This window comes from Amphiprion ocellaris, chromosome 3 (genome assembly GCF_022539595.1).
Source record: "Amphiprion ocellaris isolate individual 3 ecotype Okinawa chromosome 3, ASM2253959v1, whole genome shotgun sequence".
Taxonomy (NCBI): Eukaryota; Metazoa; Chordata; class Actinopteri; family Pomacentridae; genus Amphiprion; species Amphiprion ocellaris.
Genome location: NC_072768.1, coordinates 3,822,740 through 3,850,349, shown reverse-complemented (window position 1 = coordinate 3,850,349; position 27,610 = coordinate 3,822,740). Strand labels below are relative to the sequence as shown.

At 40.1% G+C, this 27,610-nt stretch overlaps 2 protein-coding genes and 1 long non-coding RNA gene across 15 annotated transcripts in view; 2 read left to right on the top strand and 1 right to left on the bottom strand.

Moving 5' to 3' along the window:
• The window catches only part of LOC111583624 (membrane-associated guanylate kinase, WW and PDZ domain-containing protein 2-like), a 108,155-nt gene extending 96,051 nt beyond the window's left edge, over positions 1-12,104 (top strand). For 2 of the 9 annotated variants that reach the window (XM_023292803.3, XM_055008974.1), the window contains exons 13-22: positions 1,040-1,232; positions 1,324-1,439; positions 1,839-2,031; positions 3,085-3,324; positions 4,216-4,401; positions 4,808-5,123; positions 6,768-7,047; positions 7,157-7,300; positions 7,741-7,879; positions 8,865-12,104. In XM_023292803.3, coding sequence (XP_023148571.2) covers positions 1,040-1,232; positions 1,324-1,439; positions 1,839-2,031; positions 3,085-3,324; positions 4,216-4,401; positions 4,808-5,123; positions 6,768-7,047; positions 7,157-7,300; positions 7,741-7,879; positions 8,865-9,559 — 2,502 coding nt within the window. In that variant the 3' untranslated portion in view covers positions 9,560-12,104. Of the gene's footprint in view, positions 1-1,039; positions 1,233-1,323; positions 1,440-1,838; positions 2,032-3,084; positions 3,325-4,215; positions 4,402-4,807; positions 5,124-6,767; positions 7,048-7,156; positions 7,301-7,740; positions 7,880-8,228; positions 8,340-8,864 lie in introns of all 9 variants that reach the window. The other 7 variants (XM_035958434.2, XM_055008976.1, XM_055008975.1 and 4 more) reach the window with 7 other exon arrangements.
• Positions 12,105-12,280: 176 nt separating this feature from the next.
• Positions 12,281-17,269, bottom strand: LOC111583626 (endoplasmic reticulum-Golgi intermediate compartment protein 2-like). Of its 2 annotated transcripts, none has more exons than XM_023292810.3 (13): positions 17,127-17,269; positions 16,939-17,047; positions 16,810-16,856; positions 16,670-16,737; positions 16,522-16,562; positions 16,207-16,308; positions 16,023-16,115; positions 15,623-15,678; positions 14,922-15,020; positions 14,729-14,826; positions 14,485-14,647; positions 13,077-13,156; positions 12,281-12,974 (listed from the first exon to the last, which is right to left on the bottom strand). In XM_023292810.3, the coding sequence occupies exons 1-13, from the start codon at positions 17,230-17,232 to the stop codon at positions 12,909-12,911; spliced, it is 1,128 nt and encodes a 375-aa protein (XP_023148578.1). In that variant the 5' UTR covers positions 17,233-17,269; the 3' UTR covers positions 12,281-12,908. The 2 variants fall into 2 exon arrangements, with proteins under 2 accessions (XP_023148578.1, XP_054864954.1); XM_055008979.1 differs by having other exon boundaries at positions 12,281-12,971.
• Positions 17,270-17,350: 81 nt separating this feature from the next.
• LOC129348544 (uncharacterized) lies at positions 17,351-24,892 on the top strand. Of its 4 annotated transcripts, none has more exons than XR_008601123.1 (3): positions 17,351-17,491; positions 20,849-23,021; positions 23,121-24,892. It is a non-coding gene; the product is annotated as an uncharacterized LOC129348544 (long non-coding RNA). The 4 variants fall into 4 exon arrangements; XR_008601122.1 differs by lacking the exon at positions 23,121-24,892 and having other exon boundaries at positions 20,849-20,997; positions 22,677-23,081; XR_008601124.1 differs by lacking the exon at positions 23,121-24,892 and adding an exon at positions 18,414-18,452 and having other exon boundaries at positions 17,352-17,491; positions 20,849-23,081.
• Positions 24,893-27,610: the final 2,718 nt, after the last annotated feature.

The window sequence follows — 27,610 nt, the reverse complement described above, 5'->3', positions numbered from 1 at the left end:
CACACGTTAAATCTCATGATTAGGTTGGAGAATACTTGTCAACCAGTATGCAGCTTATAGCATTTATATCATGAAGTGGAAACCTCCAGTGCAAATGCACTGATGATGTACTTTTTAGTACCAGGCATCTTGTGTTCAGCAGTTAAACTTTGGTGGCTTTCGATTGTCATTTTTTGCCATAAGAAAGCGAAGAATTTGTAGCAACACATTTGAACTTTTTTGCTTGAAAACATATCTAACACATTAGTTTTTGTCTTCATATATCTTAAAGATGTCACATGGGACTGCAGTGTCCTAAAAAAACAAACAACAACTTCTTCAGTTTTGACAGTTTCCTCTTTTATTCTAATGCATGTCGGATCTTTAAAATTATTCATAATCTTGCAGCCTAATCTTAAAGGTGAAATTGCATCCTTGTAAACATTCGAGATTCAGGAGCTTTGCAGTTTTTAAAACCAGCCTCAAGCTCTGGTTGCAAAATTGTCACCACCAGTGATTCTAATTATTGTATTTACTGATTGTCTTTTTATTATGTCACACCGATGGACTCTGTAAATGTAGTGTATTTATTGATGCAAATTAGCTGCGAGCTAACTCTCATGTGATTACTTTTAATTGTGAGTCGTCCCTGCAATAATAAATGAAGAAATAAATGACAAACGATTTATCAATTTTCAGTTTTAATTTAGGATGTATGAGGTGTGGCTATTAAACAGTAACACGAATGCTGTAATTTTATTTAACTGGAGCAGACTGACAGTTTCAAGGGTTGTTTATGCTGCCCACTGATCAATGTATATAATGTGCTTCAGGTATGAACACTGTGGTTTGACTAACATAACATGCTTTCAGATCTATTATACAGAGAATATTGAGCTAGATCTTGACTTTTACAAATAATATAGTTGATCAAATTGCAATATCTGTCAGAAAATTTGCAGTTAAATATTTTCCACATTTCATTCTGCCATAAATGTGATGCCAAAAATAAGGGAACATGTGACCTGTAAGTCTAAATGGTACCAAATCTTCCCTCTAGTTGCCCGACCAGTGGGACCCACATGGCAGCCCCCAGGCCAATCTGTCTGGTCCAGTCTTGCCGCCTGGGACGCCCTTCCCAAACCAGCCACAACACCGCACATCTGTGCCTGACTCCACCGAAGGCTTTGACCTTAACAAACCCGACCCTTATGACCTCTATGAGAAGTCGAGGGCTATTTACGAGAGCAGACGTGAGTACAGAGACCTTCAGTTTCCCATTCAGCCGTGATGTTTTGCCTTTTAAGAAAGAGTCGGTCCTTATTGTCTGCTCCTGTGGTTCAGGTCCAGAGTACGAGGAGGTGGAGGTGCACCTGCTGAGGGAGAAGACTGGCTTCGGCTTCCGCATCCTGGGGGGAGACGAGGCCGTGCAGGCTGTGAGTCCGGACGCCCGTGACAAGGCTCGTATGGGACGGGCTGGACCACACACATATTAAAACCTCATGCACACCAGCATCATCTGACCTGCATCTAACCTCATCTCACACTCCTCATGGACTCATCTGACCGACACACACACTCACACACAAGCAGACCTCGGCCTCTTCACACTGTCCTGAAACTCTTACTGCTCGGTGCCTCCCATACTGAAGTAACGCCTTGCTAACTTGTCCAGCATGCGAACTGTGATTCAGACAGAATGTGGCAGCAGAACATAAGGAAGTAGGAATAGAAAAATGTTGCCATGACACAAAAGTAGCTTGAAAGCTAGATAAAGTAATTATTGTGAGATTCCACTGGTCTCTGTCTCATCCTCTTCACCTTCATCTATGCTGCTAATCTTGATTGTCTTTGAACAGATTGTTATTGGCGCTATAATAGAGAACACTCCTGCTGAGCGCGATGGGCGGCTTCGACCTGGGGATGAGCTCATTTCTGTGGATAAAAACGTGGTTGCTGGGAAACCGCACAAATACGTGATAGACTTGATGCACGCAGCTGCTCGCAACGGTCAAGTCAGCTTGACTGTGAGAAGGAGAGTGCAAATGCCTGGTGAGGACATGTTTTCCTTTTATTGTTCATCTTTGTTTGTTGTTGTTGTTGTTGTTGTTTTACACTTCACTGAGACTAGAGAAGAGGCTGCACATTTCACTGGCATCAAATTAAAAAACACAACTTGGACGGGACACACATGCTAACAATCTGTGCACAGGATCACTGTGTTCTTCTCACCCACACATCTTTTCTGTGGTAGTAGATCTTACATACATTTGTCCTTTGTTCAGTGTGAAAACTGCAGCAGCTCTGTGGTTTGTGTCTTTCTGGATGCACTTCTGCTGCAAGGGCATGCGGTTACGCAAGAGTCACACCTGTCAAATGACAAATAGTTTGACTTTGACAGAGAATCCCTGCCAATGTTGGACCAGTGCACTGTTGTATGCAGAACTGGACATTTTCCAATCTTGAGCTGCTTTTACCTTCCAGCTCTGAGTACACTGGTCCTGTTTTACAGTATCACACTGCAAAAACTCAAAATCTCACCAAGTCTGTTTGTCTTATTTTTAGTCAAAATGTCTCATCCCACTTGATTTAAGATAATTTCTCTTAACAAGTGACATTTCAGCAGATGGAGGGACTTGTTTTAAGACAATGCATCTTAAATATCTTGTTAAGTCAAACAATCTTGATATTATCTTGTTTTGAGTTGAATTTTACAAGAAAACTCAAAATATGTTTCATACATCTCAAATTAGGAGGTTACATGAAAGCAAAAATCTATTTTTGAGTGAAAAACTGCTTCTTTTTTGTAGCATATATGGCTTAATTTAAGACACCTAAACTTGACAATCCTGGTAAAATATAGTTTAAAAGAAGTTTTCCCAGCTAATTTTAAGATCTCAATATTCTAAATGTCATATCTTATTTCAAGAAATCTTACCAAGCCATTTTTCACTTGTTCTATTGGCAGATTTTTTCACTTATTTCAAGGTAAAAGTTCCTGGAAATAAGTTTTTTTTTTCTTGTTTTGAGAGGAGCATTTTTTTCCAGTGCAGAGCTGCTGCTTTGACTCATCCGACCTCCTCTCTTTCTTCCTTTCCCCTGCAGGTGAACCGTGTCCCGTGAACGGTCGCAGCCCCGGCTCAGTGTCGACGCAGCACAGCTCTCCACGCAGCGACGCAGCCTCGGCTTCGGGCCCAACGGCGGTCGCCATCCCCGTCGCCACCTCAGCTCCGGAGGGATCCGCCCTGCAAACCAGCGACGTGGTCATTCACCGCAAGGAGAACGAGGGCTTCGGCTTCGTCATCATCAGCTCCCTGAACAGGCCGGAGAACGCCACCGTCATCAGTGAGTTGCAAAATGCCCTGGGTCTGTCTGAAGCGCTAAAGGTTGTTCCTAAACAGAAATAGTGATTGATGAGTCATCCCAAGGTTTTTATGATTTTGCTGTAGCAATTCCAAGTGCTAAAATGTGGAATGAACTTCTTTTGTCAGGAGGAGAATATCCATTTTATCTGCTTTACTAATAGCCAGTGGGTGTCATGTCCCTCAACAATTACTTCAGTTGAGTGGAGTTTCCCAACCTTCCCAGTAGATCCACATCTTCCATTAGCTGGGATCAAACTGAAATTGATAGTTTTTATGATTTAAACTTTTTTTGGTCTTGATTTCATGCCAAGGTGGTATTAAAAGATTCTTTAAAAGTCTTAAATGTGGCTTTATGAAACATATGGTTCAATTTTGCAAGAGGGAGCTGATATCTTTTAGCAGACCGTGGGGATTCTTTAGTCATCTTGGATTGATCACACCCCCATCTTTTATGTAAATGTACTCAACTCAAATGGAAACATCTTCTGCACTCAAAAAATATCCGTATAAACTTCTAAAAGTTGTGACCAGAATCTAGTCATACATGTTCAGGAGTCTCTCAGGGATTTCCAACATTGGTGGGTCCAGTATAATTTATACTATATATAAGTTGAATTTTTCATTTTCTGTCTTTTTTTCAAGTGTTGATAAAAGCCTAAACTCTTGTTATTGTCAGAGAACAGTGATAACAATTTTAAACGTTACATTTCCCAGGAGGTTTGAATGATGCAGCACAATATTTGCAACTGTAATTTTTACATGTGGCCGTTCCAAAGGCTCATACCGTAACACAACTGTAAATGTTGTTGTGCTGTTTTGACATCTTTCTTCAAAATTGGCAGACAACCACCTTGTTATTGCCTGTTTCCAGCTGTGCCCCATAAAATAGGACGCATCATTGAGGGCAGCCCTGCGGACAGATGTGGGAAGCTGAAGGTGGGCGACCGGATCCTGGCCGTAAACGGACAGTCCATCATCAGCATGCCGCATGCAGACATCGTCAAGCTCATTAAAGATGCTGGACTAACAGTCACACTGCACATCATACCAGAGGAGGGTAAGTGTTTGTGTGTGTGAAATGATATCAGATGTTATTCTGGGATTGTCCCCTTGAGTGTTGCCTTGTAACTCGAACAAAACCCTCTGGTTTCAGTTTCTTTTGTCTTATATAAATATATTGCATTTTACTTGGCCAAGGAGAGCTTTACACACAAAAATGTTTGGAGTTTTGAAGGCAAAAATTCAAAGCACTTACACATACAGTAAACCAGGAAAGACACAAGGTGTGAAGGAGCGTTGTTCAAAAAGTGTTCTCATTATGAGGATGGTGGAACATAACAGTTACAACGAATGTAGCGGATAATGAAAACAAATTCTTGGACTTCCTGAACATTTACCAAGTGGATCTAAAATGGTTTCTTCAGAGTTGAATTAACACTCATGTGAAATGTTGTCCATGTCAGGTTCCCATTCTGGGCCCAGCTCAGAGAAGCAGAGCCCCATGACCCAGAAACACAGCCCACAGACCCAGCCCAGCCCTGTAGCCCAGCCAAGCCAAGGAGGCGCCCAGCCTGGCCAAATGGCTCCTCAACTCGGCCAAATGGCCGCTCAGCCAGGTCAAGCACCTGTCCAACCCGGTCAGACACCAGCTCAGACAAACCAAACAGTGACTGGTCCTCCAGCACCAGCAGCCTCCCAGCCTGCCCCAGCTGGAACCCAGCAGAGCCCAGTCACCCAGCCCTCTGGCCCCCCTCCACAGCTCTACCTCCACGACGGCAGGTAAGACCGCACCGAGAGTTCTTGTTTGGACTCAGGAGGAGTGTTTAGTGGGATGGAAGAGCAGGAATTTTCACAAGTGCCCAACATCAAACTGCATATCCAGATGAGAATGTGCCATCCTCTCCTTTCTTGCTCCTACAATCAGGAGAAAACTTGTGACTGCAGACAACTTTTGTCCCAGTCAGACTCTCGGTCTCAGGCTGGCTTCCTCTTTATTGCGTAACACCACTTAGCTCCTACAGTGTCAGTGAATAATTTACTTTAAGGTATCTCTTCTATAATGCAGGATCCCAGCAATCAGACCCTGTTCTGTGTTAAAACTGTGAAAGTGTGAGTGTGTGCACGGACTGATGTGAGTGCATGTGAGTCTCAGATCAACACACTGAGAGCAGCACTCCCAGAGCTGTGGATTTATGCCCATTTTACAAGTGAGAACTTGATAAAAGTTTCAAAACGGAAGCTGATATTTCCATCTTTTCAGTGGTGAGCATCCTCATCTGCACACATGCAGTAATCTTCATCCAGTACTCTCCTCTCTCACATGGGATGCAAAGCTCAAATGTTACTTTACACATAAATCTGCAGCTTTTAGGTCACTGTCCATCTGTTAACACTGTGAACCCCACAACCAGCCAGTGGGTTTAACTCCTTGATGCCTGGATTTATTTACAATTAAATAAAAAACATTTTTTGTGTGTTTTTGCTTTCCAGCTGATGCTAAAATAAGTGGAGATTGTTAATATTTCTATTACACATAGAACATAGATACATAGATTTATGATAATAACAGATATATAATAATTAGGTCCCATTCCGACCAGTCCTATGAGAAACCAGTGATTGCAAAAGGATCCGAGGTACGTATTAAATATGCACAAACCAGCATTGGGGGAATGGATACGCTTTCTGGGCTGCAGTCTGAATGAAAGTGGTTCGATGCGAATTTGCGACAGTAAGCGTCAAGGGGTTAAAAGCCTTGTTAATCTTTTTCAAAATGGCAACAATTATTAGAGCAAGAAATGGGAGAAACAAAAACAATCATAAGAATTTAAATTTTGAACGTTTCATGTACAACATGCGGTTCTGTAAGGAAAACTATCCAAAGCTTAAAATCCTGATATTTCAGCACAATCACTTTATTCTACATGTGTCATAAATAATCACCACTAACAGGATTCTGTGAAGAGCAATAAATTCCATGCTTCTCAGAGCAACTGATAAGACACTAGTGACTCAACCACAAGTAATGTGACAGAAATGGAGGGATTTTTGGACTGAACTGCAGGCGGTGTTTACACAGATCAGGTAGGAGACAAGTGTGGAAACATAATAAAAAGTAGTATTAGAATATCTTTAGTGTGTAGAGTCACCAGTTTTCCAATATTGATAAAACCTGTGGGTACAAAAATGTTTTTTTAAAAAGGGATTTTTATTTATTTTTGAAAAATAAATAATCAATGAAATTTCACTTTTTTTCTCTTTTTGTGATGACATTTTTGAGTTCTCTTTACCTTTATCCACGGTGGGGCTGTTTGGGGTTCATAAGGTTAATAGAAAAAACATGGATGTGAGGTTTTGTCCAACAGGAATCCATCATAGCACAAACCTCACCTCTGATTTGTCTATGTTTTTTCCTCCTCACAGGTCAGAGGTAAAAGCAAGGCAGGATGTCAAACCTGACTTCCGCCACCCTCCTTTCACTGATTACCGGCAGCCTCCGGTAGACTATCGTCACCCACCGGTGACTGATTATCGCCAGCCTCCGACGCTGGATTACCGACACCCACCCGGTCTGCTGGACTTTAGACAGCACCCGGCAGCTGCTCAGTTCCCTTTGGGGATCCCTGCAGACTTCAGACCACAGGTAGAGCTTGACCAAGAACTGTCTGCTTATGTTGAGCGTACATCCTTCATTTGTATGCAGGTGTGTAACACATTGCAGATAAAGTGATCATAATTATTTTTCTGACATAGTAATCACATAATGTATTTGCTTTCGGTGTGTCGCCAATGGTCCACGTTTTGCTCTGCAGGATTATGATTACTTCACAGTGGAGCTGGAGAAAAGCGCAAAGGGGTTCGGGTTCAGCATCCGTGGAGGCAGAGAGTACAAGATGGACCTATTTGTGCTGCGCCTTGCAGAGGATGGTCCAGCCATACGAAATGGAAGGATGAGGGTGAGATGAAGAACCAGGACAAAGGAATTGCTGTTGCTGAAAAATAGTCGCTGTTTTGTTGAAGAAATGCAGAAAAAGTACAATTAATCCAGCCTCACATGTGCAAGTTTATCCGTCTTAATGCCCATCGTACATAATATCACACACTGTCCTGACTGGATTTAAATTTGGCGTAAAATTTTAACAGAGCATGAAGTTCTTTCCTTCTGCTTAAGTGAGTAAGCATAAATGCTTGTGAACCCGGTGACTGAGTAACACTGCTCACTGTCAGCGACTCCTGTTGAAATGTGTTTGAACAAGGCACTTAATGGCGCTTATTCCCCAGTTGCTGGGTGGAAGTTCTCCGCCCCGCACAGGACTGGTTGTGAGCTAAAGTTAACCTTCCGTGGATAAACAGAGGCTGACAGGAATCGACCCTGTCCTGTGTGTGTCTGCTGCAGGTAGGAGATCAGATCATAGAGATTAACGGGGACAGCACTCGGGACATGACTCACGCTCGCGCCATTGAACTCATCAAGGCGGGAGGTCGGCGGGTCAGGCTGCTGCTAAAGAGAGGCACAGGACAGGTGCCAGAATATGGTGGGTTTTCCTGGCACCAACTGGAATCTCTGAATGTCCCGCTCTGTCTGGCTCTCTCTCTCTTTAGTCTGTAAACTTTTTACAATTTCACTAAACTAGAGATTGAATGTTTGCCATTCAACATCACTGTTTCGTAACCAGAACAACCTTCTCCTGCTCCGTGTTTTATAAACATATTAACATGCCATCAGTATCTTTCTGCATTTTACTCTTCGCTTCATAGTCTTCTGTTCTCGTCTTTTTGTGTGAAAACTATTTTAAACAAACAGTAGATAGAATACAGTAACAACCTACTCTTTAGCCTTCATGTGTTGTAGCCCGTCTGCTTTAAGTCTAATGATTGGTATAGGATTTTACTTGCCTTCCCTCAGGAATGGTACCTCCCAACCTCTCCATGTGCATGAAAGGTGACACACTAAGCTCCCCCTATTTCTTCCTAATGGGCCACTCTAAAGACACGGTTTGTGAAAAACTGCATGTCTCTCTCTCCATACTGATTAATCTGTGTGGTCTGTAGATGTGCTCTAGGCATGCATTCGTGTGATCGTGACTTTATGCATGGGACAAATTCAAATGCATAAGAACAGCAGCCATATCTCTGTACGTGTGTGCAGGTGCTCGTGTGTGTCGTAGTAAGAGAGCAATATGGTTTAAAGTGACCCTCCAGATGAAATTGTATCGCCCTGAAGAGGGCTGTGAAGTAGACTGTTTGACATGTATGTGCTCAGAGCTGCTCAGGATCAGTCTGTCACACGGCTACAGATATGTTAATTGTCTTCAAGCACTGAATGAATCCTGTCATACGAGTCTGTTTCTGTGCTGCTCATACAAATTTGCATGCAAGTCTGTCTGATTTTATAAGAGGATGTGATGTTTCTCTCAGATTTTTTCTTCTCTTACATTGTGTCTCTGTATGCATGTGCATGCTGGTTATCGTCTTCTATCATCTCAGTCCGCTTGACTGTGTTTTCTTCCTGTTTGACAGACTGTGCCGGCCACTGGGATTCCCTTTCTACAGCCCACTCTGCCCTGCCGGAAGTGACCCTGGAACCTCACCTGAATCCATTGCTCTCATCCCATCCAGCCTCAGCCCCAGACTCCCCTCATCTGCTCCCTCTAGAGGCCACAGTGTGCATGGCAGACAAAGCTCCACAGCCGACAGACCACAGCTCCATTAGAGGGGCTACGGGTGGCAGGTCCACTGAGCAGAAATGCATCATCAGGGGGCAGGGAACCCCTCAGGGGTCTGGAGAGGTGGACTGTGGACCGGGTGACAGACAGCCTCGGGCTTTGCCTCCCAAAGCTGTTGTGGGAAGATCCATTGAAAGAAGAGAGAGGCAGAGGGAGGCTTGCTCCCCCTGCTGTGAGAGAAAAGTCCTGCACACACAGGCGATGACCACTGTCTGGCCCTGGGACCCATATGTGAGCGTGAATTTGAACGGAGCCTCTCTGGGCAGCAGCGATGGACACGTCAGCCTCCAGGAGAGGCTGGTGTCCAGAGCTTTGCTGTCTAGAGAGGACGAGAGGGCCAGCAGCCACAGTGGGCTCTGCTGCCCTTCCAAAACCATGGAAGATCCTCCAGCGAGGAGTGCAGCTGCTTCCCCAGGGCCCTGGAACGTCCCTGGGTCTGAAAAACTGCCTGGCACCCTGAGGTCCTGGACCTCCACAGTAAGCAGGTAGAATGGATCTTACTGATTTGGACCGGATCACGCTGTATGGCTGCTCATTCAGTTCACCATTGGAGAAAACCTCCCTTGCCCTCTCTTTCTGTCCTGTTTTCTTCATCATCTACAACTGGAGTCATATGTTACGTTTCATTTGTTCTTACAAGATAATTATTACACCCACCACCTTAAAGAACCGAGAAACTTTCACAGCTCTTGTAACATACAGTATAAACCTGATGGAGACCCTCACATGCGACCGCTAACACAGATGGAGCAACGATGTCTGATTCTGAGTGGAGCTGCGCTTTTGACATGTACCTTTAACTGCTCGACCATATCTGGCTCAGATTGGTTTGTGCAATATGGCCTCATACAAGGAAGAAAGACATCCAAGAGATTTACTTTTGCTCCATTTTCTCTGTGCCGTGGGAAGAATTAGACTACAAATCTATCAGATGGAGGCAGTGACACTGAAACTCCTGGAAGACATGGCACTGACCCAAATGACAGCCTGGTTAACCCAACATATGTTAGATCTCACATCCCTACCAATATATCATATACTGTAAATGTAAAGATGTGAAAAATATGTACATTTGGTAAACTCAAAAACATACCTGTTGGTGTTTTTTTGAGGCGGTGTTGTAGTTAGATACATTGTAAAAAAAAATAAATTTAAAAAAAAAAGAAGAAGAGAAAAACCCCGGGACAGTATTTTAGGATCACTATTTCTATCGCCTCGTCTATAACTACATATCAGAGACTGTGCAAGTCACCAAATCCAGACCGCTGAGGGAGGCGGTGGTCGTGTGCATGGATATAAACCACCATGTCTTTAGACAGGGACTCACATGTCTTTTAAAGGTAGAATAACGAGAGAATAACCTCCGTGGAACAGATCAGTTGGCATTCATGTGAGACAAAAATGATCTCTTTTTTCATAAAATTGAACTTTTGAGTGACTGGAAACAGTTTACGGCTTAGTAAGAACTCCTAATACTCTTCTGAGTTATGTACACAACTTGATCACAAGTCAACCATGCAGTCATTGTGCGGAATTATAAGCTGTGTTGTATTCATTTAATGCTCAACAGGAAAATTCTGTCCAGTCCCTATTTCCCATTTCTATGCCTTTTACTGTGCTAAGTGTACCACATCACTGTGGGAGAGGGGCATCGGTGCGGGGAAGAGGAGGCCGATGGTTAAGAGGTGGGGCGGAGTGCCTTACTCGAACTAATGCAGAGCTGTTGCCGTTGTGATTCCATTTTGGGCACTGAATGCAAAACAGATTATTAGTGACCATGCACACGTGTCAGCAAACTGCTGAGCCGTGGAGCGTGTTTCTTTTCGGACATAACGCCAAGCAGTATGTATCCTGATGCACTCTCAGCTGTATAGCTTATCAATGTCAATGATCGCCCGTGTCCCCCAGTGTTTTAAAGAGGATAAAATGTAGCCTGTAGCAAAACATCCTCTTCTTAGAGACACCTAGGAGTGTAGAGCTGTGGACGTTTATCAGGACAGGGTTATATCAAAGTGGATCATGGTTTCTGTATCTCAGCTTTATTTGTCTATTATCTAAAGAAAACACTAAGTTTTCATTGTTGCAGGAAGGACCAACGCCCACTGCATCTAAAGTCAACATTTTAGATGATCGGTGAAACACATTGCATTGAAACATCTGTTTAACCACAGGATCTGGTCTCTGGCAGAGGTCGAGGCATGCTGCCATTAAGCTGAGACACCCAAGATGAAGTCACTATCCTCCTGCATTTCCATCTTGATATCATCCATCTCTCTCAGCAAGATGTTTGCTCTTAATTAAAAATTGATCACTAGAGTGTTTGAGCACTGGTGAACCGGATGAGTTGGAGAAAAAAAATATCACAATGCTTCAATGCTTTGTGACAATTTGACTGAATGCAGCACGATGGCACATCCGAGCTGTCCTCGTAAACTGCTGGTAACGTGCGTTTAGCAAAGCAGTGCACCTGCAGACTGGGACACTAGTAAGACCTCGAGCATCACCAGGACTGAGCCGCCAGAAAACGTGCTCTGGATGTTTCTGAGCTGACCGAATTGTGGTTCATGTGATAAACTGGTTAACATGTTAGCGAGGAGCATGACAACGTGCCATTAGGCTGTAGAAATGTGTTTACTGTGTGTGCAAATGTTCAAAGTTCAGAAAAAGGTGAAAGAATTTGTCACCCAGCCCTCTGTCTCCATCCAGGCCGTCCCCCTGCCTGCTGTGACTGATTTTGTACACAGGAACTAAAAAAACTGCGTATTGGAACCTGTGAAGGATGGCACGTTCATGAATCCCCCATTGAGAACAAGTATAACTGTGTAGTGTTAATTGTGTACTATTCACCTTGTACAGCTGTATTCCTACAAATATGGTTTACTGTATCATTGATACTGTAGTTTCAAAGACGTGAACAACTATTTTTATGAAATGCGACAGTACTGATATATTACATTTTGCTAAAAAACAAAAAACTTGTTTACTGAAAGATATTCTGAAATACTGTCAAATAAACTCTTGACATGGTGTAAAATATTTTCTAGAGATTTTTACTTAAAAAAAATGAGACTGGAGCTGAAAATGAAACCTTCTGAGATGTGTGTATTTATGTGCTTTGTTCTTCTAAATTGTGTCTTTTTAGGATTTTAACTTCTATTAATTTCAAACAGTCCCATTATACCACAGGCTGGATGAAACACTGACAACAAATCAACGGAAAATGGATTTTAATCGACACAGCAGTATCATTTCAACAATCATTTACACAAAACACACCTTCCCAATCTTTTCACACAATTCCACATGAAAGTCGCTTCACACTCACACAGGTCTTCTCTTCATTGGAGCTGATTAGAAGTCTTGTCAGCAGGGAGGTTCTGGAGGTCATCGAACCGTTTTAAAGAACCAGAACTGTGAAACTAATCTTTCAGGGAGATGTCAAGTAACCGTACGATGCACCGCTACAAAGACATCAAATGAGCCAAAATAAGTGAAGCTGCAGGTGTACGATAGGCCTGCAGGTACCGTTGTAGTCCATACAGTCAGAGCCACAATAATGAGTAAAAAAAATTATGCTTTTCTGCTTTCCAGTGAAGGTGACATAATTAGTGGAGGTATTGATTACAATTCTTTGGAGGTGGATGAACAGTCAGATCTGAATCTTACTCCTACTCGATAAAAAAATGTAAAAAGAAAGACAAAAAGCTAAAAAATCTTACATATTTCTGAGCAGGGACATACTTTATAGTAACACTACTTGTAAACATTTCCCCAGCATCTCCTTGCTGTCTGTGGGTGACGATCACGAGCAGCTGCTGTTGTTGTCTCATTACTGAGGTTAGTTTTCTGTAGGAAGCAGAGTTTCACTGTTCCCACTGTTTTCCTGCACATCCGGAGGAGTCTTCTGAGAAAGGAGAAAAGAAAAAAACATTTAGTAACAGCAGGAGAGGCATGAATTCCTCCTGTAAAGTTTGAAAATTGATTTTATTGCAAAGTGAATACTTACATTAAGCGGTTTGTAGATTCCCATTTGGAAGCGACAGCAAATTACATCAACCAAGAATCCAACCAAACTGTGGATCATGCCTGTGAGAGAGAAAAAGATCCAACTTAAATACTGATGTTTATGTTGAGGTTTAAATGAGGGGAAAGTAGCTGTTGCTTTTATATTGTGGAGGATGTTGAGCCAAAGTGACAGCCTGCTTTTCAAAGCCCACATAGACTCATGAATAATACATAAAGCGTGAATTTTTTTGCCTTTTTCCCAGCTGCTAAACGCTCATTTAAAAAGGAGCACATACCCTCGCTAGCAGAATTACTCCTCTGCAATTTAAACTTCACACTTGCCAGTAACCCCGTCAAGTTTGGGACACCGAATGACAACATATTCAACAACTGCTCTAATTATCTGGACTTTTTCTTTGTCGGATTAGATGACAAGTTTGGATGAATGTAAAGGTCTCAAGTCCTGCTTGAAATGACAAATGAGTAGGACTTTGGGGCTATGTACGAAGGAACAGAACATGCATGATTTAGCCCATTACCAGCTGGTTGTGCATATTGTAGATTATAGTTTTTAGTTCATTTTGGTAAAACAAAAAACAAAACAAAAAAAAAAAAAACTTCCTGTCCTCAAATCATGAATGTATTATGATGCAATTGGTGTAAAACAGACCCATTTTTTATGCTAATCAGAATCAGGCGCTCCAATCACTTCCATGGCCACAGGTGTATCAAATCAAGCACCTAGGCTGCAGACTGCTTTCACAAACATTTGTGAAAGAATGGCTCACTCTCAGGAGCTCAGTGAATTCCAGCGTGGAACTGTGATAGGATGCCACCTGTGCAACAAATCCAGTCGTGACATTTCCTGGCTCCTAAATATTCCACAGTCAACTGTCAGCTGTATTATAAGAAAGTGGAAGTGTGTGGGAACGACAGCAACTCAGCCACCAAGTGGTAGGCCTTCTGGTCGAACATCAGTGTGTGACCTCACAAATGCGCTTCTGGAAAAATGGTCAAAAATTCCCATAAACACACTCCTAAACCTTGTGGACAGCCTTCCCAGAAGACTTGAAGCTGTTCTAGCTGCAAAGGGTGGACCCACGTCATATTGAACCCTATGGATTAGGAATGGGATGTCACTTACGTTCAGATGCGAGTCAAGGCAGGTAAGTGAATACTTTTGGCAATATAGTGTATGTTGTAAAGCTGTGGCCCATTCACACATATCAGAAGTTGAAGCATCTGCGAACGTCCCTGCAAAGATTCTTCAAAGCGGTCCCTATTCTAAGCTGCACTACCGGAAGTCAGGAAAGCTTTCTGAAAATGTTCTTGCAGTATGCTCTTAAAGCAGTCGAGACTTAGCAGTTCCTTTAAAGATGAATATGTCGCGAGAGAAAGGCTTCATCTACCTGTGGTGGAGAAAATGCCTCCGATGATGCCGCAGAGTCTGATGAGAAACTGCCAGAGGGGCATGTGGGTCTCCGTGACTTTGACCATGAGCGAGCTGATGTCGTATTTCATAAAGATCCCTGAGACTCCATGGCTGCCTGCAGCATGGTTTATCACTCGCTCCTGCAAGACAAGAGCAATGCAGACATATTTACCATACCTGTATACAATCTACTACACTAATAAGCACAACTTAAAACCTACCTGTTCGGTGACTGAATACTGATGTGTTTCTGCAGAAACTTTGTAGGTGTTCAGCTTGGTGGGCACAATGGTGATGAAATACTGAAACATGTGGTTTGCTGGACAAAAGAATCAAGAATCCATCAGTTTCTAATAAATATCTGAGCATAAATGAAGACAAAAAGAGGACAAACATTTGATAACGCAGACGTACAGTCAGCAGAGACTTTCTCTGTGCCGTCCAGAGGGCTGATAATTCCAGGGATGGCCTCTCCAAAGGACAGGTGGTCAATCCGGTGAGAAAAGTTAAAAGCTGGAACACAACAACAAATCAAAACAATCAGTAACCATCATCAGGTGACTCAATGACTTTTTGAGTCATTTTTGCATCTTTTTGCGGATTTTTTGCAACTTTTTGGGTCATTTCTGCAACTTTTTGTGTCCACGTTTTCAAGCTTACCATCTTGTTCTTTGACTTATGTTTTGGCTCATTATGCTGCTGTAGGATGATTTTGAGTTATTTGGAATTAATTTAAAGCAATTTTGCACAATTTTGACTGGGAAATTTCCTGGGAATACAGAATTATTTTTTTTGTAATATTTTGGACAAAATTCGACTCTTTTAGAGAATTTTGAATTAAATTTGGACTCACTTTATGACATTTTCAACAATTTTACTGAAGTCATTTTGAATAAACTGAGTTATTTTGAGCTGATTTTAAATGATTTTGGAACTATTTTGATTGATTTTGGTAAAGTTTTTGTTATTTTGGACTATCTCTAACTCATCTTAGACAACTTTTTTGTCTTCACAGGTACAGTTGCTTTACCTCGTGTGTGACTGCAGACACAACGTAAATGTACAGCGTGACTGGTGTTTCCAAAGTTGTCGTGTCAAAAAGATGATAAACTCACAATCATGGCTGACAAGGGCAGCTAGGTGGGCATGGCCTCTGGGGTGTGGGATGGACCTGTGCAGAATGAAAAGGTCAGCAGTAAGCATCTGAAAAGTTTCTGCTCTGTTAAGAATCAAAGGTTCAAAATACAGACTATGTATATTTTGACAGTTCTCAGAAGAGAGTAGAAAATCCACAACACTCCAAAGTAGTCAGGATGGGTTCGGTGGGACCTCGGCAGCAGATCTACCACCCCCAGTCAGAGCTATGCTGCCTCTTTTAGCAATATTTTAGCTTTATTTTTGTACAACAGGACTACAGAGCCAACAGCTCAAAACAACACACTGATAAACCCACAGTCGAGTCTAAATAATCCATATATCATTAATGTGTGTGTTTTTTTCATTGTAGGTACGTACTTTCCAACAGTAATGTGGAAATTTCCTGCCACCTTGTTGACATACAGATGTCCATGTATCCTGCAGGCACTAAGGGAAGTGGAGCTGTCCTCGCTGGGGGGAATTCAGAACAAATTGTAAAGAAAAACACTTCCTTGTTAATCAGTGTAATCACATAATCTAGATAATATTGATCGGTTTGTACCCCTGAGTCTGAGCAGGAGGAGATCCTTTTATTGCAGCCTTGAAGAGTAAATCCTGCAGAGAGTGCTCGACTCTCAGACGCTCCTGGATGTGGAGAAGAGTCCTGGACAGACAGGTAAGGACATGAAGAATCATTTGAGAGGAGATCCAATGTAATGGATAGAATAGTTTTTTAAATGTACGCTATTAGAAAACAAACTGACATGTTTTGGTGTGTAAATATGACACGATAACTCGAGTGTAATGTGGATATAACAGAAATATGCTTTGGGAGTGCTCTGGTTATTACAGTATAACAGGTTCATTTGAATCTTACATCTGCCATAATCTTTGCTGTGGTGACAGCTCAAAGTTGACCTAAAATGAGCCAGAAAAACACAATTATCACATGAGGATACAGAAGTATTAACAGTGTATGATGAAGGTTTAAACAGGATTATGTTTGATTTTCAAGCAACACTTACTGGTTCATATTTTAAGCCATCAGAAGCGACCATGGTCTCTGCCAGATCTAAGACATCTGCGCCTATATCTGTAATTAACCAAAGTTAAAACCTCTCTCTTGAGTTGAAAAACACATAAAAATCTACATATGTCTACTTACACTGGCATCTCATGGCAACTGTAATATCCACATTTATCTTCAGTTTACTGCAAATGGAGAACAGATGCAGTTAGGACTGAGTTAAGACAGTTAAAGCAGAGTCACCACAAGAACTTGTCCAGCTTTTACCTGCTGAAATCTTTATCCACCTCATATTCGTACTTCATCCATGTGTTTCTGTACACAAAGAATTCCAGGAAGGCAAGGACAGCCATGACAGTGAAGGCTATCAGAGACACTGGAGAGAGTTTCAAAGATAAGACTGCAGCTAAAAGTGAAAGCCGCAGCTGAGCGTTAGCCGTCAGATCCATACCCACCTGTCCCACCGCTGGCTGTGGACTCCACGTAGCTCTCAGGAACTTTAGGAAAGGCGTCCAACTCCTTCACCAGAGTCAGGGCCTTCTTCCTCGTCAGCCTCCTCATCTTGGGACCGGCAGCGGAGGGGTATCTCCCTCATAAAGTGGATGTTTTTTCCGGCAGCGGCGATCAGTCACAAGTTTGTCTGCTGACGTCGAACATGACAGCGACCGAGCTAACTGTTAGCTGGCTAGCCGGCTAATCGCCACAACAGACGACTAGCGATGCTAAATCTAGCCACAAAAGGCGTCGTTATGTGCGGAAAAGGTGCTTCTGTTCACAAGGAAATATGAAGAAACCTCCTAATGAGATGAAAGCTGCCGGGGTGAGTCTGTTTTGCAGCAGCTAGTGTGTCGTTTGATCCCATTATCCGAGAAAACTGTTCTGATTTAGCATTATCGCCCTCTAATGGCAGCTAATGCTAACCGTTGCTATAGTTCAACAGCAAATCTGCATCATTTTGTGGTTTACAGTTTTTCTCAGTCGCTTTGGTACTTGTTCAGTCTCCACATTATTGTGTCACTTGTGCACATCAAAAAAGCAGTTTCTCATTTCTTTGAACAAGTTGCAAATGTTTTGGTACATCCATGCAAATGATTCTGTACAATTCTCTGCTGTTTCCTACATTATCACTTGTTTATGTCATGTTGATCAAAATATATTATACTGGGTCTCTGTCTAATAGTGTCACCCTCCACAACATTTAGACATTAGTTCATCACATAAGTCTTTACATGCAAAATGGTTGAACAAGTTGTCATAATATGTCAAGGATATTTCTATACATTAACATTAGACTTTTTTTCTAAATCTGTCCTGAATTGGTAAATTGCTCCCAGGTGAATCGTGAATTTCTCTAACGAAGGGAAATGTGTGAAGGGTTAAATCGCTCAAAGACACAAGAGAAGATATTCATGATGTGGATGAAAATTTGTGGCCCAACAGACAGGAACGTCAGGAGGTGTAGGAAGACTGCACTGGAATTCCTACAGCACTACATGTACAGTTTTCCCTAAGGAGATTGTCCTACGCTCACATTTCTACTGTTGTTTTTTTTACTGATGACATTTACAATAAATGTCATCAGAACTTTAGCCATAGTTTACATCAGAACATCCCTCCAGAGTGCACTGTTATAATGGCAACATGACTAAGCAGTTTGACTGTCTTATCCACACAATGACACCAGGACTGGTCATCCTGATGCCACTGACATGTTCATTGACACAGATATTTACTTTTGACAGATGAACTGAGGATTTTGAGCAAGAGACTGGCTTTTGCAGGTAATCCATGGTGTTTTGCTATTTGTATGAAGTGTTTTGAGAAATGCATTTACTGTTTTGCAAATATCGAGGATGATTGGAGAAATGTACCAAAGCGACTGAGAAAAACTGTAATACTCAGTTTAAATTGTCCAAAATACAATAAAAAATTATGACAAGAAGAAAATTAAAGACACTCTTAATCCAGCTTTGTATTACTCATTGCCATTACTTAATGTAGTGAAAAAGAGAAAGAAAAGTACAATGTAAGATGGCAAAACAGCTCACTTGTGGATCTATAACTCCACAAGCCATCAAATCCCCACCCCATAAAAGCCTATAATAGAACTCGAATAAAAGAAATGTTAAAATCATGAACTTATAAAGGAAAATATGTATTTATAAATGTCCAGATACACATTCTTAATTTCAAATCAGATAAAACAGCTTTAATGGATCAAAAATGTGACAAAATAAATACAAACTCTTTAAATGCAAATTTGTTTGCATAATAATAATTATTATTATTGTTATTGCCATTGTTATTATTATTATTATTATTATTATTATTATTATTATTATTATTATTATTATTATTTATTTAAAATGTGTGTGTGTTTTGTTTTCATCATGCAAACAAATTTGCATTTACAGAGTTCAAATCCAAAAAATAAATGATAATTTGGTAGTTATGATCAGGACTGACACTGGCTAGAAAACTGGGTCATTAAAAACTGCAGGTACTAATAATATGTATAATTTCTTTTGGACAAAGATGTTTTTGTCTTTGAGGTCCCAAGTGTGAGTTTCCATTAAAAATCTGACACTGCATAAAAACATTAAACAACTGGAATTAATGCTGGTGACAGTCATTGACATTTAACAAATTATGATTGTCAGACAAATAATTTTCCATGTAGCACTTATTATATGGCAAATACTTGAATTGCTGCACCTGTAAAACCACTGAATTTATGCCATCAAAAACCAAAATCAAAGTTTTTCAAGTCACTGAAGCTTTGTTAACACATCTCTCACATTTACGGTGACGTTACGATGGGAATTTAAAAGAAATTAACAATTTTACACCACATGAATGTCAGTATCACTGAAACTGGGTTATTTCAGAGTCAGCAACAATTTTGACTAAATTTATGCCCTCAAGGTCTGTGTATATTTTGGCAATTGGATTTTCCGTTCTGAAACGGGTATTGAGTAACAAAAAATGAGTGGTTATTTGATTTTCGTTTTAAAATACAAAAAATAAAATTGAAATACAAGGCATTTTTCCTTTTCATGATCAAAAAGGGATATACGATATTTTTAAAATGCTTTGATTTTCATTTTATATTTAGAATAACAAAAAAATAAAACCAGTAAGAGACAGAAACAAAAAAAGGTCAGTTTTTTCATTTTCTGAGACTGGAAGTGGTCATCAGCAAGTGTGGAGCCAAACCATAGATATGAATAACAGTCTAACATTCTGACCACCTGACTAATACTGTGTTGGTCCCTTTACGCTGCTAAAACTCCTCTGACCCAGTGGTTCATCAGAATCTCTGGGGATGTCCTGTGGATTCTGTGGATCCTGTGGATCCTGTGGGTTGCAGGGTGGGTCCTACCTAGACCAGGCTGATCCTGGACCATCCCACAGATGCTCAATCAGATCTGGATGTGGGGAGTGTGGAACCCAGGTGAACAGCTTAGCTCTGTCCTGTTCCTCGGACCACTCCTGAGTAGTTTTAGCTTGTCCTGCTGAGGGTGGCAGCTGGCATCAAGGACTGCTGTTGCCATGGAGACTAGGGGGTTGTTTGTCCTGTAGTGTTTAGGTGGTGGTACATGTCAAACATCCACATGAACATCAAGGTTTCCCAGCAGAACGTTGCATTAGAACAAGATGATGGATGTTGTTCTCTTCAGCTGTCAGTGGTCAGAATGTTGTGGCTGATCAGTGGATCTGTCTGCCTTTACTCTGACATCCAGAGTTATACAAAAGTGTAGTATGTGTGCAGTGCAGAAGAGATTTACTTTATTGTATGCAGTTTTAGTGGTTCCATCAGAGAAAATCATATCCATATACAGATTTTTATTAATTCCAGGGCTGGTTCAGTAAAGATTAGAATAAGAACTACATCAGATAATTCTTTGTCGCAGCTGGAATTTTGCATCCTGAGAGATGGTTGAGAAGGTTTGCAGTTCTTGTTTTAGCAAAATATGTTATAATAGAAGATATTTATTGTCATTGTCCATGAAATTATCTGCAAACCAGCAAACTGCATCAGTCTGAGGTAGTCAGGAAGTCAAGAAAAATGCTTCTAAAGCCAATAATAAACAGAATACTTTGAGGGAATATTCTAAAAAGGAAATTGTATTTCTGTGATCTGTGTTTGATTTCTGTCTTTTCTCCTGTCATCCAGATGTTCAGAGGGAGATGATGCCACATCTGGTCCAGCTGATGGAAGGTCTTGAAGTTCTCTGACTGGCCTGGACTGAAGATGGTCGTCTCACTGGATTTAAGGTTCAGATGCTCAGTAACAAACTCCACCAATGAGCCAACAGGGAAGCTGTAGGTTTATTAAATGTTGCTATGAAGGTTTCACTGTTTTTCTTTGTGAATGCAATGAGCTCCAACTGAAAGTTGAATTAGAACTTAGAAGTAAATCCTTCCATCTGAAAGGATTTAGTTGCATTAATAACCTCATAACATTCTAATTTTTATTCCAGTCTTGGTTGGAAATAGAATCTCTGTATTGATTCAGGTGAAAACTGAACTTCACAGCATGTTGGAGCAAAACAACCAGATGAAAACTGTGATGGTGTTGGATTGTCAGACCGTAATGTTGCAGCTCAAAGCAGCTTTTCTAGCTCAGTTCATTCTGACATTCAGCTATGAATCAACACAGCAGATGGTGATCCATGCTGTGGAAGTCTCACATCTCCTGATTTAATGGAGCTGCTTTGCACTTTTTACACTGTTTATTCACCAACACTTTATTTAATAAAAGTTCCAATCTAGTTTTTATGAGGAATGTGATGTTTTAATTTCTCTGTGAATAACTGCAGTCTAATGGAACAGCTGGAATTGTAACATCTGTCCTGATATTGATCATGAAGTATTGATCAGAATACTTATGGTCAGCAGTCATCCCTGAAGTTTTACATTAAAATCTTTACTTGTGTTGTGAACTTTGGTAAGAAGCAGAAACGTTAGCGTTGCCATGGATATATGAGTGTTAAATTCTGTCCATGTTTCCATTTTGGGAAATTCAGTCCAGCAGATGAGTTTGTTTTTACTGCCAGCTACCATTCAGTCTGAGATATTAAGAATAAATAAATGTGCATAATGTGGAAATGAACAGATTTTATTTTTATTTATTCCTACAGCGGATGCAGAGAAAGTTCCAGAATGTGGAGGAATTTAGTCTCATAATCACAGACAATAAATATGATCTGAAAGTCGGGTTATTGTTGTTTATCAGCACAATACAAAAAGATTCATGTTAGAAATATTTCAGTTAAGACTCTAGAGTATCATGATTTATGTAAATTTACCTCAATAATATGAATGTTCAGGTTAAGATTGTGCAGTGATATTTATTATGTTAGTTTAGCTGATTAAAATTTATGACTCTGCACTACAATATTATTATTTAAATTTACATCATTATTATAATATTTAGGGTCAGACCCTACAGTAATGAGATTAAGAAATCAAATATTCTACAAAATGTAAATACACTGAACTCATTTGGATATATTTAAGTGAGACTCTACAATATTATTTGACACAAATCTAAATCAAAATTTTCATCATTTTTACTCCAAACATTTACTGGACTGATTTAAATATTAAAATCACTCCTTTCTAATCCTCTGCTGTACGTTCAAACCTGAGGCCTTAAATAGAAACACACAAGTATCTGATTGAAGGAACTTCTGCAGAGTCCTGGTTCCAGAACATGATGATAGAATTATAGACAAACTTTAACAAAAGCTGCCTGAGAGTTTACAGGTGTTTATGTTAGATTTCTTTAGTAATTTAATGAGTTATCAGCAAAAATCAAGTGTTCATTTGATGAACTTCATTCCTAAAACATCCAGAATTGGAGCTCATATCTTTGGCAGCTGTAAAGTTTCTGCTCCTTCAAAGTTCACAACACAATGAATGAATTCCTAAAATACTCTCAATGCTGGAGAGCGTTTGATGCTGAAGCAGTGATCAGTTTTTCTGTTTCTTCTCTGGAGATGCACAATGAGGGACGTCTGCAGAGACTGAGAAAGAATCTCACCACATCCTGACATGAGGAAAAAGACTTTATTGAAGACTACAATGAGAAAAACTATCAGACAGCAGACGGCTGCATTCAAGGTGAGATCTGAACATTTGATCTGGAACAGGAATTCAATAACGGCAGCATGAGCTTCATTTCAGTCTGTAGCTGCTGAATTCATGGATGAATCATCTGGCACTAGAGAGGAAGACCATCAAACATCCACGTCAGCTGATGGAGGTCCAAGGTTCTCACCCAACAAACAGCCTACTGAGTGAAGACCTCGAACTTGTTTGGACGGCCTCCTATTCAGCCACATGTGTGAACAAATGCCTCTAAGCTGATTTGTTTTCTAAAATAAATCTAGTTTGAGTCCTAATCTATGCCTGTGTTTGCTTCTTTACACCACTGTTAACAGTTTAGGCTGTTAGATTGTTCCAGACAAGTACAAGATACTTCACAGCCGTTCTACCACGAGCCTGACAGGAAGAACTCCAACAGCTACTGAATGTTCCTGTGGTTCCCTCAAGGCTACAGGAGGAGCCCTACGAGGACGAGCCGGTCCACCTGATGGCGGCCAGTCGCTGCGGTTCAAAGCCAACACCGACTACGTGGACTTCTACTGGACCACACGGAGGCCTTCAAACCGGACCAACAAGTTCAGCGACTCCCCGACTCGTGGGTCTGAGGACGCCGCCGAGCCTTGGTCCAGCCGGCCTCCTGTCTGTGGGTGTTTGAGTGCTGAGAGGTTTGTGGATGCATGTGAACATGTTTGTGTTGAAACAGCAGCTTTGGACTCAGTAACGCCGGGAAAAACCAAGAGCTCCTTTATTTGTGACTTTCACTAAAAAACTGATGAAAATAAGTTTGCCAGGGTTCTGACTGATAACAGATTATTAAATAATGAAAATAATCATTTAAATATTCCTTTAAACAATCCTTTTAGGTCTACATTTCTTTTACACTGACTTCTTGGTATATGTACAAGTATTTTGGGTGGAATATACCATTAAGCCCAATGTTCAAGGGTTCTTCTGGGAATATACCATTAAACCAACCTTTTAGGTAAATGTTCCAGGATGTTGGGTAGAATATACCATCAGATCAACCTTTTAGGTCTGCATTGGAAGATTTTAGAGTAGAATATTACTCCAAACAATCCTTTAGGTCTACATTTAAGGTGGAATACTCCTTTACACCAAGATTTTTTGGTCTACATTGAAGGATTTTAGGTGGAAAATTCCTTTGAACAAACTTTTTAAGTTTATGTTCAAGGATGTTGGGTGGAATATACCATCAGACCAACCTCCAAGGTCTACAGTAGTGAATTTTAGGTGGAATATACCATTAAACTCACCTTTTAGGTCTACATTGGAGTATTTTAGGTGGAATTTTCTTCCAAACCGTCTTTCAGTCTAAATTTAAGGATGTTTAGGATGGTATATTCTTCAAACCAACTTCTCAGGTCTACATTTCAGGTGGAATATTCCTCCATACTAACTTTTTGGGTCTACATTGAAGGATTTTTTTTCTAAACCACCCTTTCAGGTCTATATTTGAGGTTTTAGGTGGAATATTCCTTTTACCAGCCCCTCAGGTCTCTTTGAGGATTTTGGATGGAATACTTGGTTAAAGCAACATTTTAGGTGCATGGCCAAGGATTTTTGGTGGAATGTTCCTTTAAGGTGGATGTGTGAGGACCTTGTAGGTGGAATACTTCCTGAAACCAACCTTTTAGGTCAACATTCAAAGATTTAAGGTGGAATATTCCTTTAAACCAACCTAAATTTCATGTTTTGATCATTATCAAGTGAGAAACCTCAATCCAGACTCCTCATAATGACGTATGAGATTTATGCTGCTGTTATTTGTTTAGTCCAGACTAAATGACAGAAATCCACAACTGTAATTTTATTTCAGGACTCGGTTATTAAATGTCAAAACAATCCATGTGACTCTAAAAACTCAACAGCTTTACAAACTCTAAGATTAAACTCTCCACAAGGATCCAAAATAAGTTAGACTTCTACATGAGAGCTTTAGTTATTCTTCATCTACTTCCTGAAAAGTTTGGTCAATAAAAAAGACAAAAACTAATATTTTCAGCTGAACTAAAGACAGACTTTGTGATTTTTCTGCTCACATGTTGTGTTGTTGCAAACTTACTCTTTCAAATAAATAGCCTCCTAACCCCCTGGAAACCAGCATTTGTCCTGTTTTTGTGTTGCTCCTCAGTGACCCTAGACAGCCGGGTCCTAATGTTTTTTGAGCAACACACCATACTATGATGTTTTTACAATGAGGGTTCTACTATGGAACCAGTTTGACATGTTCAGGTGTTCTTTGTGTGAAAACTCAGAGATTTCAGGTATCAGAAGGTGGTTTTCAACTTTCTTTGTTAACTTTCTGCTTCAACTTTAAACTAAATTTCCTTGACTAAGCCAGCCCTCTGGACTTCCAGGAAGCTGTGTTCCTATTGGCTGTCCAGGTGGCTGCTTGGTGTTATCAGGAACACCTGAGCAGCTCAGTGTCTTCCTGCTTTATTTAGCTGCAGACAAACATTTCCTCTGCTTCTATTCACCACTGAACTGGGTTTGGCTCCATTGCTTTAGTTTGTTCTTTAGGTGTTGGCTTGCAGCTTCCAGCAGTAAAATCATCTTTAATGTGTTTCTTGGTGTGTTTTAGGGCTTTGTACTGGATAGTTGTCTTGGTAAATGAGTTTCTTTAGCCACAGTTAGCACATGGTGCTAATGTGTGCAGTGATTAGTGGATTTGGTGCAGCTGAGTTGTGTCTTTATCTTGGCTGTAGTGAGGCTTTAGAGGTTTCTGGTCAGACACATTCTGTATTCTTGTTTGTGAACCAGCGTTGGTTGTCCAGAAGGTAAGAGTTCCTGTCCTGATTCTCTGTTCTCAGAGGTTCTCTGGTAGGCTGCAGGAGACTTTAGCGTTTGGGTTGTGCTAGTTTGGTTTTTGTACGGTTTCATTTGGACGACTATCTTGAGGCCCCTCCATGTGGTTTAGTGAGGTTTTCTGGAACAGTTCTACAAAGCAACCTGCAGCAGAAGAGACTTTGAGAGTTTTTATGAAGTTCTGGAGACCAGACTTTAGAGCAGCAGAAACATTTGTCAGCAGTTTGAGCAGGAGAAGGTGAGCTTCAGAGTAGAAATGAGATGGAAACCTTCTTGACCCATGTGGTGAGGTCCTGTACCAAGAGTTTGAGCAGGTTGTGAAGAGTCTGTAGTTCTTTGGTCTGAAAGCACAAGAAGAGTCGATTCATTAAAGGAGAAAACAGGAGATATTGTTGCTTCTTCTGTCGCTCTGCAGTTTCCTTAGACTGAATATCAAGTTTATATTTTAAATGATTTCCCATGTGAGCCCAAGAACACTTCAATAAACTCCCTCCATCCCCTGGACACAACACATTTTATTACCATGTTAAATCTTTTTTTTTTTTTTAAATATGTTTTTGAGTTTTAATCATAGTTTTAACGTAGTTTTTTCCGTTTGCTTGTTTAGTTTTGTCGTTTGTGTGAAAGTGCTGAACAAATAAAGTTGAATTGATAAAGTGAATAATTGACTAACTCATGATTGTGACAACAGAAGTATTTTCCTTGTGATTTAAGGGTTTGTTTCATTTTTAAGGTTGGGGTTAAAATCTTGACAGAAAAAAGATTGAAGAAATAAACTACATTAAAAAAGGCAATTAAATCTAAGGAAAAAACAATTAATGCAATAAAACTTTAAAAAATAAAATTAAATACAATTAAATTACATTAAACAGACAAAATATTTAATTAGATAATTAAACAGAAGATACAAAACATGTAATTATGAAATTAAAAATTTTTAAACAAAAATATTAAACATGAAATATTTTAGATAATTAAACATTTAAAAAATACAATTAAACAAGAATAATAATAAACATTTTTAAAAATACAAAACATTTAATTAGATTATTAAACCTTTAAATAGACAAAACATTTAATTATAAAATTAAATGTTTAATTAGAAAATTAAATCTGAAAGACAATAAAACTTTAATAGGAATTAAACAGAAAATACAATGAAGCATTTAAAAAGAAAATTAAACATTCAAAGGTGGTAAAACATTTAAAAAGAAAAACATTAAAGATTTAATCAAAAAATTAAATATTGAGAAAGAAAAGGAAATTTTTCCAAACAAGCCGATAAAAAATTTGAAAAAACAACAATTAAACATTAAAAAGACAAAACATTATGGGCGCCCGTATAGCTCAACGCGTTGAGCGGGCGACCCATGTACAGGGGCTGGTCCCCGACGCAGCTGTCCCGGGTTCGATTCCCGCTCGCGGCCCTTTGCTGCATGTCTTCCCCCGACTCTTCTCCCCTGTTTCCTGTCTCTCTCTCACTACGCCTATCTAATAAAAAGCCGACAAAAAGGCCAAAAAAATAACTTTAAAAAAAAAAAAAAAAGACAAAACATTACAAAATCAAATCAGACATTAGAAAAGAATAAAAGGTGAGAAAAGAGCAAAACTAAACATTTAAGAAGAATCAAACTAAAGACAAAACATTTGAAAAGACACCAGTTAAACTTTAGAAGATCAAATTAAACAGAAGAGACAATAAAAGGATCAAAAAGAGCAAAAACGGATAAAGGTGTTAACGCATTTTCTAGTCTGAAACATCAAGTTGTTGCTTCAAACATTTCCTCTTTCTATGTTCTTGGTTTGATTGTGGACAGATTTACTAAGAACTCGTTTCAGAAAACTGCTTTCCAGATAAAGTCTACTAGTAGTTGAAGGCATTGATCAAACTAATGTTACCTTCTGATCTCCACAAACTTTACTGTTCAGTGAAGAGAATCAAAGTTTGTTGAGGATTTCTAAAAAACCTACAGGTGAAGGTCTGAGAAGAACCCAGATG

What these genes read in the sequence shown, in the direction of transcription:
- LOC111583626 (XM_023292810.3), bottom strand. Translation starts at nt 17,232, where the DNA reads ATGAGGAGGCTGACGAGGAAGAAGGCCCTGACTCTGGTGAAGGAGTTG. An exon ending in AGTATTCAGTCACCGAACAG is followed by an intron (nt 14,648 to 14,728) that starts GTAGGTTTTAAG and finishes CTTGTCTTGCAG; the next exon opens with GAGCGAGTGATAAACCATGC. An exon ending in AGGCATTTTCTCCACCACAG is followed by an intron (nt 13,157 to 14,484) that starts GTAGATGAAGCC and finishes TCTCTCTCACAG; the next exon opens with GCATGATCCACAGTTTGGTT.